This window comes from Zingiber officinale, chromosome 10A (genome assembly GCF_018446385.1).
Source record: "Zingiber officinale cultivar Zhangliang chromosome 10A, Zo_v1.1, whole genome shotgun sequence".
NCBI lineage: Eukaryota > Viridiplantae > Streptophyta > Magnoliopsida > Zingiberales > Zingiberaceae > Zingiber > Zingiber officinale.
The window spans coordinates 2666342-2682130 of NC_056004.1; the positions used below are offsets into that span (position 1 = coordinate 2666342).

At 42.2% G+C, this 15789-nt stretch overlaps 1 protein-coding gene across 1 annotated transcript; it reads right to left on the reverse strand.

The window, feature by feature from the left end:
- Positions 1-130: 130 nt before the first annotated feature.
- LOC122028212 (serine/threonine-protein kinase GRIK1-like) lies at positions 131-6672 on the reverse strand. Its single transcript, XM_042587242.1, has 11 exons — positions 6277-6672; positions 5551-5625; positions 5403-5447; positions 4935-5009; positions 2266-2353; positions 2053-2177; positions 1834-1929; positions 1554-1620; positions 1348-1463; positions 1169-1247; positions 131-1036 (listed from the first exon to the last, which is right to left on the reverse strand). The coding sequence occupies exons 1-11, from the start codon at positions 6490-6492 to the stop codon at positions 906-908; spliced, it is 1113 nt and encodes a 370-aa protein (XP_042443176.1). The 5' UTR covers positions 6493-6672; the 3' UTR covers positions 131-905.
- Positions 6673-15789: the final 9117 nt, after the last annotated feature.

The following is a 15789-nucleotide window of genomic DNA, read 5'->3' on the forward strand; positions in this document are numbered from 1 at the left end:
ATTCTTCATATAATTAATGTACGTACAATTTTACCATAAGTATTCTTGAATTTGAAATTTAACTTTAAGATGAGAAAATTATGTAATTTTAATTTGAAATGATATAAAACATATTTTATAATACTATCCTTAAATAATTGTCGAAATATACTAATTTTCTTTGAGTTGATAAATTATAAAGATTATTAATATAGAGATTAATATCTAATTTAAATCTTGAAGATGATGCATTATCAATAGGTCTGAACCTAACACAATACGGGCTTTATCAGCTAATTTTATTTATGTTAAGTTGAGCACGATATGATTCGTCACAAATTGTGTCAAACAAACTTTCACATATAGCCTGTGATGTTTTACTCGACTGCAAAACATAATTTTTAAGGTCAATTTTATAATTTTAAGCATAATTTGACTACAATAGACTTGCCTGTTTTTCAAAAAAAAAAAAAAAGTATATTTTAATTATTTCAAGCATTTCTAAGCGTAGGCACACATGTGCTAGCATGCGGGGCATGCCCAACCCAGATCCATACTGTCCTCTATCTAGCGCCGGGCGCGGTCCAAACTTGGGTTGTGTCCAATTCAGGTTCATGTCATACTTGGTCCAATTCTACCTAAATGTGAGTTGTGCTCGACCTGACCTGCTAAGTCTGACTTGATTTCTAAGTCAGACTTAGCACCTCACAACATGATCTTTTGGATGATTACATAGACACAAGATCTCCACGATGAAAACCTTGCATCAATCCAAATTCTAAACCTAGATGATAAACTCACGTAGACCACATCATGTCAATTAACAAACAGTCACTAGCAGATGACATTTTAATGAGCACAATGGAAGTACTTGGATTGGATGGATACTTTTCAACACACAAGGCATTCCGAAATTTGCTGAAGTATCATCTTGCCTTAATTTCCTTGTCTAAGCTAACACTTTTGCATCTGCATGGTGTTCGAGAGAGCGGTTCGCAGTCCCTGATGACCCAGGAATGGTTAGCTACCTCATCTAGTGTCATCCTCTGCGAAGGATCTGCAAAGAAGAGTTTGCGATATAATTTAGATATGGAATAACTAGTTAATGAGATTTACAATTCCTGATCAGAAATGCTAGCTTGATTCTAAAGATGGATAGCAAAATAACAAGAAAATAAGCAATGCTAACCTTTACATAGAAGTCCTCCTAGTAAATTCTGAAGATCAGGATCAATTTCAGAGGGTAGATTCAGAGGACTATGAACTATCTGAGATGAACAACATACCGGTGTGATCAGAAACTTAAAAAAAACTGATTTACTGTGTTCTACAACTTTTTACTGACTAATGGCAGCAACTAAAGTTTACCTTGTCGTAAGTGTCTTGTAAAGTGTCTCCAATAAAAGGGCAATAACCTAGTATCATACAGTGTAGTGTAACACCGACAGCCCAGATGTCGGCAACTTTACCATGGAAACTTGAACCTGTTTGAACACATCAAAGATTAAAAGCTGTGAATCGACAAAGTTGGAACTTCAATTGATACAGTTGTGGTGGTTGAGACGAGTGACTACCTAAACAGCATTCAGGTGCAGTAAAAACAGGGGTTCCAGGTGACCTGCAAAGCTCATCATTACCATCCTACAAAATAATGAATCCAGTCAGGCTAGAATTCTGTTTGAAAGGACAATGATTCTCTCCTGTCGGATTAGAAACTACAAAATTAAGGTGGCATGGTCACATTGTGGAAATTTACTATAATACTCTAATTTTACTTTGTTGTATAAAACACAGATTCATGTAGAAATTCATGGATGGCGAAGAATCAGAGAACGGAATGGGAGAAAATATTACCTCAAAAATATGGCTGACGCTGAAATCACCAATTTTTACTGATCCTTCTCTTGTTACCAACAGATTGTCAGGCTTTATATCTCCATGAACAATATCCTAAAAACATATAGAAAAACTTGAAATGATTCAACTTGAATAATAATTAAGTCTGACAAAAACTTAATAGCTTTCTTCTTCTGTGGAGAACTCTTGTAAAAAATGAAAAAGAAAGGAAAATACATGTTCATGAAGATACATTAACCCAGAAACTATGTCTCTCAAGTATCGCCTAGCGGTAACTTCTCCTATTCCTCCGAATGTACCAGAAGAAGCACAGACTTGCTGACCCTCGACATATTCTAATACTGCAATAGGAAGAGCATCTTACATAATGACAATCATGATTATAAATAGCACATGCAAAGAAAGGATTGATGGAACATCCAATGTTACCTAAGTATAAACTAACTGAATCAGGATCATCAATCACCTCAATGAGATTGATTATATTTGGATGCTCTATTGTCTTCATTATTAGCACCTACCAAACAATTGAGAACTTAATAATATTCCACTTCACTATGATGCTCAATCATATAGAAAAGAAAAGAATAATAACTAGAAAGAATGTTCTTCTGCTACATAGAGTGATTATTTCAAGCTAAACTAATAAAATATAAAAAACATGAAGTTCAGAAAGCATGCAACTGCCTGCTCGCTCATAGTTCTGAACTTCTTAGCCAGGAACCTATAATTTAGTTTGCTAGTTGTTCTTGGTCTTGGATGATAATTTTCCGAAGACAAATACATTGCATCTTCCAAAATCATAACACAATTGATTTATGTGCAAGATTCATAACTCACATGGACACTGGATAGTACATGGAATTTGTGTATGACAGCTTGCAATCGAGCAGATATAGACAACTTGACATAGATAACACAAAATGCTGATTTTTTTTTTTAAAAAAAAGTAACATCAGTTGATGTACTTTACTAACTATAGGTAACATGCGATAAACAAATATGCCTCTTAAGAAACTCTGTACTAGTAACAAATTGGAATTTGAAACAATCATGCAACCTGATTGTACAAACTGATAAAGAAAACAATTCAACCATCCAATGATAAAGCACATTTTATTCAGAAATATCTGTCTAAACCCACTTTTAGTATAACAAATTAGTATATTACTTATCAAACACATCAATATCTAATGATAAAGCACATTTTATTCAGAAAACAAATCAAAAGAGGATCCTTCCGGAGAATAAGAGTGAAGACATGACAAAAATAACCCCCGAGCAGTGCATTGAAGAAAATCAATTGATGAAATATCTATGAAATTATCAGTTGTTAATTTCAATTTAGCAAGCAATACTATGAACAAAGACGTAGGAAGAATGAAATCAACTAAGGAAGTTACCTCCCAAGAAATCAGCATGGCAAAAGTCAGGTCTAATCCAAAATATAAAATATTAGAAACATGATGATCATAATCAATGAAATCCTAACTAGGTCTTTTACTTGGTGTTTGACATCCAGAAAGATACTTTGATGCTTCCGACAAATAGATATTTTATAAAGTTTTTCTCTGAAAGAATTGTAATAGTGAACAAGATAGCGGATTGAACAAAACCAAGGAAAAACTGGCAATGCCTTAGCCTAGTCAAGTGAGGTCAAAATCTAAGTATCCCGGGTTAGTTTTGATGTGATCAACTGAGTTAAGTTAGACTCTGCATATTTGATGTCTTGTGTCTAAGTGTGCAGGGACTTAGGAATACAAGAAGTCGAGCGGAAGATGCAGCTAGCGAGAAGGATGGCATAGGAAGCAAGTCGTCAGGGATAAGGTGTTGTCGAAGAGTACACTGATAGATGAGAAGGGCGCGTGCGGTGCTTCCGAGGGACGAGAAGCCGGAGAGGAAGCTCGAGGAGAAGGACGGAGTTGAGTTCAGGTGAGCTCAACTCTGGAGACCGATGGATCACCCAAGCGACCGGACAACTCAGTGTCCAGGCACCCGGACCAGGTCTAGGCGCCTGGACCAGTACGGGCCAGTCATAAAATCATTGCAGCGAGGATCAGATTAGAGTCCACGTCAGCAAGACTACAAGCGCCCGGGAACCAATAACTCGTCGATGAAGAGCCGTTGCGAAGAGGATTGAGGCAACCACGTCCAAGAGTCTAGACTAGGTCCAGGCGCTTGGGAGCGGCCACGTCAGCAAACGACTAGTTCGACCAATGGGCTATAAATAGAGCTATGATTTTCGAATTTTAAATAACACACTTGTTTTAATCGTTTGTAATCTTTGGTTTAATCACTAGTATTTTCAACGCATGTAAGAGGCTTCTCCGCCTATATCAAAGGAGAAATTTAGTGAACTTCCACTATCTTAGATTAGCAACCTCCCCGATTGCAAACCAAGTAAATTCTTTGTGTCTCTTACTTTCTTTTTATGTTTTTATTTTTTGTTAAACTAACGTGTGTTCCTTGCTAAGTTCTGAAAGCAAGAGAAGTATTAACATTTTATTGCAGGATATTCGCCCCCCTCTAGCCGGTCTACACGGGGCCATCAAAAACATCAAACTAAAATAACAAATGAACCAAAGCCATGAACTTTTTTTGAAATATGCATACACAAACATATATATATATATAAATAAAAGAAGAATAGCTTGGCACAATAATGACCATTGCCATAGAAAATCTAAGCAGATGGATGACAAGAACAAACAAAAAAACTGCCTCCCTATGCATTAGTCATAATCCACTCAAGAATGTTTGATACAACACCATAACACCATGTTAGAATGAGGCGACGAGCCAATCTTTCTTTCCACTGAATAATGTTTGAGATAATATCCTTTCCAATTATCCATAAGAAACAGGACTCACAGTATGGTTTTCAAGATCACACAAACAAATAAATATAGGATACATAATCTACGACGCCTATGGTTATTGCCAAGAACTGTAAGTTCACAGAATTTTCATCTAAAGAAAAAGAACAATCAATCCCTAACAGCAAAATGAGTCAAAAATGAAAAGTGAAAAATATACTCCTATATATAAAAAAAAATCATTTAGCGTCGAGGCACGACTAAGATGAAGAGCAAACCTACCTCCCTAAGAACATCTGTCATCGCTGTTTCAGTGGATGTAACTTGCACCCTAGATAGACGAGACTTGTAAAATACCTGCACTGGAAAGATTTTCCTACATGAGAACACTTATTAACTGTCTCAAACAACTGTTGGCAATGTTGAAAAATTATGAAAAGGAGACAAGTGTTTTTGTGCAAGTCATGTGGTTAATCTTGATTTGATAAAGAAGTAACAGGGTATGTGAAAACCCATAATGTAATATATAACCTATGAAGCAATAACTATGACTTAGAGTAGCATATAGTACTGAAGGGAGTATCAAGAAATTATATATAGAACAATGTAGGAAACCACCTATTATGCAAGAAATCTCTTAGAAAAATGACTTTACTACAACCTTCAGCAAAGAGTAGACTTATCAGTGACAGCATGAATATTTCCTTAACAATGCAACAGGAAGAACTGAGGACTAAACAAGAAGCATACCTTAAATGCATACTGTTTGCCATCAATAGTATTCTGATACAAAATCTGTGTCATATTTAAAGTCAGGCAAATCATCTCAAGTTCCAAAAAAGTTCATAAAAGATGATTTCAGCATAAACTAAGTTCTAAAATCAAGTAACATAAATACCACTTTTCCATAGCTTCCACGACCTATTGTACGTATGCGGGCAAATTCATTTATCATTTTTTGGCCAAAATCATCCTGCAAAGATACATTTAGAATACTTATAAGATGTTTTTCATGTTGAATATAAAGACTACATCACATTCATCAATACTATAAATTGCAGATAATCATGTTAATATTTTGAGGGTGCCAACAAGCTAAGTTCATAAGGGCCTTAGGAAGTTGTTGTCAAACGTCTTAGGTTTGAAACCTGAATTCACCCAAATGTAAGTGCTTGTGGACTTCCATAGCTATTTTTTTTTTTCTAAAAATCATGTTAACATTTTATGCAGCAATAGTATGTATCCATAAAATTATCCAAAAATTCTAAAAGTTTGTACGCAGCAATAGTATTTATCAAGAAACTTATCCAAAATTTCTATAAAAAAAAATCAGCCGTACCAGTCTGTACAGTATCATACTGGTAATTAGCAGTTTAAACATATACCAAAACCAACAAAACTCAAGGAGGCTTCGATCTGTTTCATTGAATGATGAATGCGGGATTGAAATCCAAGTTTTTTCAGATGGTGCAATTTGACGTTGACATCTAGAAGCAATCAGTTAAAAAAAACAACTGAAGAATCTACCATTTTTAAAATCACAAAACGAATTCAACAACATATCATATTTGATCGTAACAAGAACCAAACAAAAAACCATTAGTACGATATCATCGCACGGTACCTGGCTCAGGGTCAAAAGCTTCGTTTCCTTCACAGGCATTCCCCTGCAGATCGCTCGATCCTTTCCCGGCATCAAGGTCGCAACCTTTCGAAATCGATCCCGATCGAGTATGCGAAATTTCTCGAAATCCACATCTCTTTCAGGCTTTTTAAAGAATCCAAGGCAGCCGCAGCAGCCCATGCCCATATCGAGATCGGAGATCATGAATCTCGACATTAGAATCGTGTTGCAAGCATAAATCGAACTCGAATCCGCTTGGAAAACAAAGAAAATCGTCGATCAGAGAATGAGGAAGTCAAATCAAACGTGGATCCCTAGAAGATCGTGATGCGTTTCACGACCATAAGAAAGCATCATTTGGCCTATGCCGAGGTCGCACGTGTCTCGGTGCGCCAATGTTCGCTAATAATTGGAATAAAGTCGAAACCATCCCGCCATTATTAAAACCCCTGTTCGTCCTGCCGCGATAGGATATTCAGGCCCACGTTATGTTGTATTTTTAGAATTTTTTTTAAATGGGGAACGTAATAAAAGATAATGGGCATATGAGTTTACGATCCCATGTACTTTCCAATTTGTCTTAATAGTTTATGGTAAATTTTAATAAAGTCGATCGCTCATCTAAATAATCAATAAGATTAATTAGAATTATTATTATTTTTATTAAAATACCTATTTAATTTTTGGTAAATCTTGAGAAAATGGATTGTAATCTCAAATTGCAATTAATTATTTAAATTATAATTAATTATTAATATAATTTAATTAATTATTAATATATAAAAAGATAATTTCACTTGAATATTAAAAGTGTAATCATAATAACTTTAAAAGTATATTTTAGGGGGTTAAATTTTAGTCATTTAGTATTGGTTTTTAATTTAATATTATCTTTTAATTAAATGTATCTTCAAAATTCTTTTAAAAATATTTTTTTATTGACAACAGTAATTCATTAAAACAACAAAAGAAAACAATCAAATTAATTTTCCTTCTTTAAACTAAGAAAAATGAAATATTTATTTTAGCAAAAAAAAGACATTCTTTATTGAAATAATAAAAAATACTATTTTATTTATTATAAAAGGGTATTTCATCTGCAACAATAAGAAATAATTGATCACGCATATACATTCGTGTATAATATAATGCATGAATACATATAAATTATATAAAATGAATATTTACTGTGATGTAATTAAATAACATTATTCAATGCTAGTGATGCGGCGATAAGGAGTAGCCCACCTGGCAGTCTGGCACGGGTCAATGACCACGGTAGAGATCAAAGTCAAAACGGTCAATGTCAGAGCTCAGAGGTTCAACCGCGTCGCCCAAGCGAGAGGGGGTTGCATCGGCCGATCGGAGGAACTGTTATTCGGTCGGTCGTCTGGATGAAACAGTGTCTGGTCAGCCCGATCGGCAAGAGAGCGGGTCGAGCGAGTCACCCGTCCGGCTCGGGGTATATCATTGGCAGTGTAATGAACCGATATAATAAAAGAGGAAAAGATGAATACTTAATAAGGGGAAGAGAAAATAAAAGAGAACACTCCATCTATCATTGAATGCTGAGAAGTCAAAACAAAGATGCCTTCTGTCTACAATTAATATCATTAAACAGGGGAATATGAAGGGTCACTAAAACAGGTATAAAAGAGTATGATAGGTATGAAGAAAGGTAAGATTCATCTTTGTCCCTATTATTTCGATTCCTCTCCTTCTATTTTTAACTTGAGCATCGGAGGGCCAACGCCAGAGACCCCTTTCCTAGTTTGGTTTGTTTTGCATATAGGAGCAAGGTATTCATCCAGTCAACGGGATTGTCACATCCTCGGCTTTCTAGCTTCACGCCTTCAGACAGTAACATTTTGGCGTCGTCTGTGGGAACGTAACCAGCATCCGAATGAGAAGATGGAAGACGCTAGACGACTCACAACAGTGACGCTGACACAAGAGGATCTTAACGTACTAAAACAGGCTCGAGTGACGAAGATATTGGAACAACAGCAACAACAGGTGTTGGCCGATTGCTAAGCGTAGGAGCTTGCAGCCTTTACGGCAAGTCGCTAGGTTGAGCGAGGGGACCAAACGAACAGCTTTCCATTCGGAACTCGAACAAGAGGCCAATCGACACCTATGGGGAAGCACCTCATGCGTCGATCCCTTAACACCGAGCGTCGTTATGGACTCCAGCAAAAGAGAGGACCCGAGCGGACAGAGACCGGGGATCTTCCTCATATGAGGCACCCGCTCGAGACACAAGAAAAAGGAAGGCACCCAGAGAGGATAATTCACTTGAGCGGGTCAATCAACAGTTTTCGAAGGGGATTCTAAATGACCCTCTACCGAAACATTACACCCCACTAATAATCGGGGAATATAATGGAGCAACCAACCCCGATGACCACTTGGCCGAGTTCGATAATGCGACTACACTTCACCAGTACATGGATGGGGTGAAATGTCGAGTCTTCCACATCACGTTATATGGATCGGCGCAACGCTAGTTCAAGCGGTTACCGAGCAACTCGATCCACAACTTCAAGGACTTCCGAGCGGCCTTCCTGCATGACTTTGCTAGCAGTCGCTGCCATCAAAAGACGAGTGTAAATTTATTCTCGCTTAAGCAGGGGCCCCGAGAAGCATTAAAGGCCTATATTCAGCACTTCAATCAAGTAGCGATGGACATCCCAATAGTCTCCTCGGACGTATTGGTGAATGCCTTCACGCAAGGACTCGCCGAAGGAAAGTTCTTCTGGTCGCTCATTCGGAGGCCATCAAGGGACTTTGGCCACCTATAAAAGAAGGCTAACAAATACATCAATGTGGAAGAAGCCCAGGCGGCAAGGAAGAAGGAGACGCATGTCAAACCCGCAGGAGTATCTGAACGGCGGCAGCCGAGCAGCCATCAACCTCCCAAGGGGCCTCGATCAGGAGGAGCCCCGCCACACGAGCCCACGACACATGTCATGCAGCATGTGGCAACTGCTCGTCCAAAAGCTGCAAAAGGCAAGGTGTGGACGTCAATGTTCTGTTCCTTCCACCAGTCGATGGCGCACAACACCCGGGACTACAATGACCTGGTAGCTAATAGGCCAGCCCAGCGGGGATATCGCCATCTATCATTGTCACCTGATCAACGATAAAGGCACCGATCAATCGTCCAAAGGGAGGGAGAAAGGACAGCGCCCGAACCACGCCACCATCGACCTAAGTGTGGGAACGATCCAAGTCCCGCCCGATGCTTCGCCGAGCGGAAGGAACCATCGGCATGGGAGGAAGAGAACCGGAGTAACGCCGTTCGTGGGGAGATAGGTATGATCACAGGCAGACTGACCGGCGGAGATTCTAACCGAGCAAGGAAGTCGTATGCTCAGCGACTCGATATCCACGTTGTTGGCTGCAGCAAGGAGAAAGCTAAAGGACCCGAAATCAGCTTCGGCCCCAAAGACTTGGAAGGAATAAAGATCCCTCACGACGATGCATTGATCATCCCAGCGGTAATTGTCAATTATACAATCCATCGAACTTTTGTTGATATAGGAAGCTCGGTAAACATCATATACAAAAAGGCATTCGATCAATTGTAAATTGACCGGAGCGAACTACTGCCGATGATGACCCCGCTCTACGGTTTCACAGGCAACGAAGTGTTGCCGATCGCCCAGACCAAGCTAGCCATTTCACTTGGCGAGGAGCCCCTGAAGAGGACAAGGGTCACAAACTTTATTGTGGTAAACGCACCGTCAGCATACAATGTTATATTAGGTCGACCGGTTCTAAACGAGTTTTGAGCGGTGGTGTCCACCTACTGCCAGAAGATTAAGTTCCCGGTGGACGACAAGGTAGGAGAAGTCAAAGGTGATCAATTGGTCGCTCGACGATGTTACATCGAGATTGTCAGATCAAAAGCAAGGACCCCTCGAAAAAACCTGTGCTTAGAGGTGAATGTCATCATTAAGAAGCCCCCTGTGATGGCTTATGAAGAAAAAGAAGAAGTCCATATTCACCTGAACCAGTCGGATGTGATAACCTTCATTGCCGCTGATCTGGAGAGCAAGGAAAAAGCGGAGTTGCCTGCCTGCCTCAGGCGGAATCATGACGTGTTAGCCTAGTCGACCCATGAACTCCCAGGGATCTCGCCGAGCGTCTCCCATCACGAACTTCATATCCGATTAGATGCCCCGCCCATGAAGCAACAGAAAAGGGACTTCAGTGCGGAGCAGAATCTCATCATCCGAGCATAAATAGAGAAATTACTGGAGGTCGGCCACATCCAAGAAGTCCAGTTCCCAAGTTGGCTCACTAATATTGTGCTGGTCTCCAGGCCATGTAACAAATGTCGGGTGTGCATCGACTTCCATGACTTGAATAAGTCATGCCCGAAGGATTTCTATCCACTGCCCGGATAGAACAGATGGTGGACTCTACGGCGGGCTACGAGATGATTTGCATGCTCAACGCATATCAAGGTCACCACCAAGTGTCGCTTGCCAAAGAAAATCAAGAAAAATGAGCTTTATCATGGCTAATGGAACGTTATGCTACAACGTCATGTCGTTCGGATTAAAGAACGATAACGCCACCTACCAAAGGCTCATGAGCAACGTGTTTCGGAAGTAGATCGGCCGCAACTTGGAGGTATACATCGACGACATATTAATAAAGTCAGTCTGAGCTGTTGATCTGTGTGCAGATATCGATGAGACATACCGAACCTTGAGGACATACAGGATGAAGCTAAACCCGAGCAAGTGTCTGTTTGGCGCTAAGAGTGGACGCTTCCTCGGATATATCATCACCAAACGGGGTATCGAGGTAAATCCGAGCAAGGTAAATGCGTTGCAAGACATGCCTCCTCCACGCAGCTTAAAGGAGGCCCAACGGTTGACCGGACGGATTGCAACATTGTCCAGATTCATATCCAAGTCATCCGACCAGAACCTATCGTTCTTCAAGGTGCTGCATCGAGCGATAAAATTTTAGTGGGATGCGGAGTGCGATCGGGCGTTGGAGGATCTCAAGAAGTATCTAAACTCCTTACTTGTGTTAGCTAAGCCGAGTGTCGGGGAGTTGTTTTGGATATATTTGTCATCCACAGAGTATGCGGTCGAACTCGACATTAGTCAAGCAGAACGACCATGAGCAACAACCCATGTACTTTTTAAGATATATATTGAAAGATGTCGAATTCCGCTACACTGATCTGGAAAAATTAGCTTACCCTTTGATGCTTGCCGCTCGGAGACTCCGCCCGTACTTCCTTGCTCATCCGATTATCGTTATGCCCAACAGTACCCTGGGAAGAGTCCTTCTCAATCCAGAGGCGTCTGGTGGCTAATCAAATGGACAACTGAACTAAGTGAGTTTGATATCCAGTATCAATCCCGAACGGCAATCAAAGCTCGGGCCATGGTTGATTTTGTCACAGAGGTCCAGAACGTCGAGCCAGCAGCAACTTGGAGAATATATGTCGATAGTTCGTTCACTCGACAAGGCAACGAGATCGACATTCTGCTCATTTCACCATGGGAAGACCGGATGCAACTTTCTGTTCCGCTGGATTATCGGGCCACCAACAACGAAGCTGAGTATGAAACCTTGATAGTCGGCTTACAGGTAGCGCGGCATGTTGGAGTCACAAAAGTCATCATTCACTCGGACTCTCAGCTGGTCGCCCAATAGCTATCAGGGACGTTCGAGATTAGCAGCTCCCTACTCAAATTATATACAGAAGCTTTCGAGAAGCTGAAGACAAATTTTCAAGAGGTCACTATACAGAAGATCCCCCGATCGGACAATCAAGCAGCGGATGAACTGAATAAGTTAGCTAGTTCATTATCCCCAGTGGAGATCATCCAGTCGATCGAGCTGGTCTCATTGGTGGCGCACATCGATCGGATGGAGGGAGTGGTCTTCCCGAGCGATTGGAGAACGCCGCTGATTGAATTCCTCTGATCGGGTAGCGCTCCGGTCGACTGGGAGATAACGCGACTATCAAAGAAAAGGGTCGGATGATTCACCTTGATCGGAGACCAACTTTATAAGAGATCTTTTTCAAGACCCCTACTCAAGTGTGTTGAACCAGAGGATGCAGAATACATCGTGCAGGAAGTGCACTAAGGCTCCTGTGGAAACCATCTGGCGACCGTTCGTTGGTTCGAAAGATTCTCCTGGCTAGATATTTTTGGCCAACTCTCCAAAAGGATGTCGCTCGGACAGTAGCCACATGCATATCCTACCAAAGGTATCACAACATCCCTCACTGACCGATTGAGGAGATGAAGGCAGCCGCGGTGTCTTGCCTGTTCGATCAATGGGGCATGGACATCGTGGGACCGTTTCCCATGGCAACTGGTCAACGGAGGTTCCTGCTCGTCGCGGTGAACTACTTCTCAAAGTGGATGGAGGTCGAGCCATTGGAAAGGATAAGTGAGCAGATGGTCATCAAATTCATTTGGCAGAGCATCTTGTATCGGTTCGGTATCCCCCACCAACTCATCTCGGATCATGGGAGGCAGTTCACGAGTCGGAGGCTTAGGGAGTGGTGTGAAGGCTATGACATCCAGCAGACCTTCACCTCAGTGGCCTACCCCCAGAGCAACGGCCAGGCGGAAGCCACAACCCAGGAGATCCTTAGAGGCTTGCGAGCTCAGCTCGACCATGCTGGGGATAGCTGGGTCGACGAGCTCCCGAGTGTCTTTTGCGCACTTCGCACGACTCCAAAGGAGGCAACTTGCGTAACACCATTCCAGCTGGTATATGGAGGAGAAGCAGTGGTCCCCGTGAAGGTTGTAGTAGAATCCAACCGGGTGTAACTCTACGACGAGGGAAACATTGAGCGAAGGTTAATAGAGCTCGACTTGGTGAATGAAGTGTGGGATAAAGTTATCGTTCGGCTAATGGCATATAGGTAGCAGATGAAGCAAAAATATAACCGAAGGGTGATCCTGAGATCCTTCCAAGTCGACGATCTGGTTTGGAAGAGAATCAAGCTGGCCAGGGACGTCACCAAGCTCAAGGTGTCATGGGTGGGACCTTACAAGGTCGTACAGAAACTTCGTTCGGAGGCATACTATTTGGAAGATGAAGACAGAAAATGGCTCGAGCAGTCATGGAGCGTGAATCATCTCCAATCCTACAAGGTCGGGTGAGAGGTGCGTAAGCAAATATAAATGTACTTATGTATATGCCTTCTGGATGCAGGATAGACATGAATAAACGATGAAAGTTTTCCAGACTCTTGAGTCGATCGACCAAGTTAAAAGTTGAGCGACAACTATAAATCCCAGTCTTCACCAACGGTCGAGCGACGACCTTAAACCCTTATCGTCATCAACAGTCGAATGACAACCTTAAACCCTTGTAGTCATCAACGGTTGAGCGGCGACCTTAAACCCTTGTCGTCATCAACGGTCGAACGACGACCTTAAACCCTTGTCGTCATCAACAGTCGAGCGGCAATCTTGAACCCTTGTCATCATCAACGGTCGATCGACGACCTTAAACCCTTGTCGTCATTATCGGTCAAATGATGACCTTAACCCTTGTCGTCATCAATGGTTGAGCGGAGATCTTAAACCCTTGTCTTCACCAACGGTCGAGCGACGACTTTAAACCCTTGTCGCCATCAACGGTCGAGTGACGACCATAAATCCTTGTCTTCACCAACGGTCGAGCGGCGACCTTAAACGCCTGTCTTCACCGATGGTCAAGAAGCGACCTTAAACCCCAGTCTTCATCGATAGTTGAGCGGAGACCTTAAACCCCAGTCTTCATCGACGGTCGAGCGACGACCTTAAACCACAGTCTTCATCAACGGTTGAGTGGAGACCTCAAACCCCAATCTTCATCAACGGTCGAGCAACGACTTTCAACTCGAAACTAATCGATTGGCTATGAAATCAGATAGCCCATTGTCGATCAAAAGATCATGAAGCCACACTTGGGGGTATAAGCAACTTAGTTTCGCTCTGGTTTGGGTGACAATGCGTGAACTAAATGCAAGTCAAAACCAAAAATGTCGGACAACAAGAAGCGGACAAAAAAATAAGGGTTCGCCATACGAACGATCATTCATTGACACTTCAAAAAATTACAATAGTAAAACTTGCACGAACAGGCTCACTTAAGATAATCTAAAACATCATCGGACGACGACTTAGTCAGCTTGTCCCAGCTAATGACCTTGCTTTTTAGAGTGGTGGGAAGGTAGCCGCCTTCCTTCAGTTAATCAAGCATCCCGTCGATAGCAAGATTGAATAGATGGAGTGTCCGATTGGCGACCATATCATTAAAGGCGTCCGAGCAGATATAAACCTACTTCATGAGATCGAACCTACTAGACTCAACCCCTTGATATGTCGCCAGGGCCGATTGGGAGGCTTCCAGCTCTACCTTCAGCGACGCCAGTTCTTCATTTTTTGAGACGAGCTCTCCGTCTTTCGCAGCGAGCTTGGTGTTCGTCGCGGTCTGCTCGACCGATCGTCCATCCCGCTCGGCTTTCAATGTGGCCTCAGTCTCCTTTAGGTTTTAGGCCAGTACCTGAAACTCCTTATTTTTTTTATCTCCAAGTTTTCAATGGCCCGGAGCTTCTTGGTGTTGGCAAATTGAGCTTGGACTCGAAGGAGTTGACATGTTTATCAAGCCGAGCTAATTGTGCAGCCTGCTCGACCCCTCTTCTCTTCTCCGCCTCCAACTGCTCAAAGCTCTTACTCAGATCGGCTCTTAATTGAGCAATCTCAGCACTCATTTGCTCCAACTGCGCCTGAGATGACGTTGCCTGGCCGCTCAGGACGTGCAGTTGTTTGACTTCTTGCTCCAAAAATATGAACCTTTGACATGTGATCAGGCTCTCTACCCAACACTGTAAGAAACCTAAGAAAGTATTAGAACCGAGCAAAAATAAATCGGAACGTACAAGTAAAATGCTCACCCCAGTGGACATTTGGGTATGTCTGTCAACGAGTGCCCTCAGAGGCATGACCGCTGTGCGAGCCCTAACGTCAGCCCATATTTGGACGAGTGACCCCTGGATAATTATCTGGTGCTCAAGGGCTCGGGATTAGGCGTTGTCTGAAGCACGCCACTTGTCCGTAGGCAGATGAATGACTGTCGTTATGTGGCGTCGGCCGCTTGGAGCGGACGGGCTAACGTTGCTCTACCAGCCGATTGAGGTGATGACGTCGGTCAAACGCAGGGCACTCGTGTCGCCGACAAAGGGGGTGTCATGAAGGCGACTGGCGATGCAGCTATTAATCCCTCAAGCAGACTGGACAAAGACGGTGTCCGATCAGAAGATATAGAGCCTGAGAGCATAGTTACTCCCTAATCGAGAGCAGGCGCAGATGTTTCGCCCAGCTCGAAAGAGGGACAAAAGACGATCAGTGTTGGAGTCAGCATGGCGAAAGTCGCAGATCGGGAGGAATCCCCTTCCGCTCGACGCCTTTTGCGGTGTCGCAGGGGCTCGTCGGAAGTCGCCGACTCTGAAGCGATCGCTATCGGAACCATGGA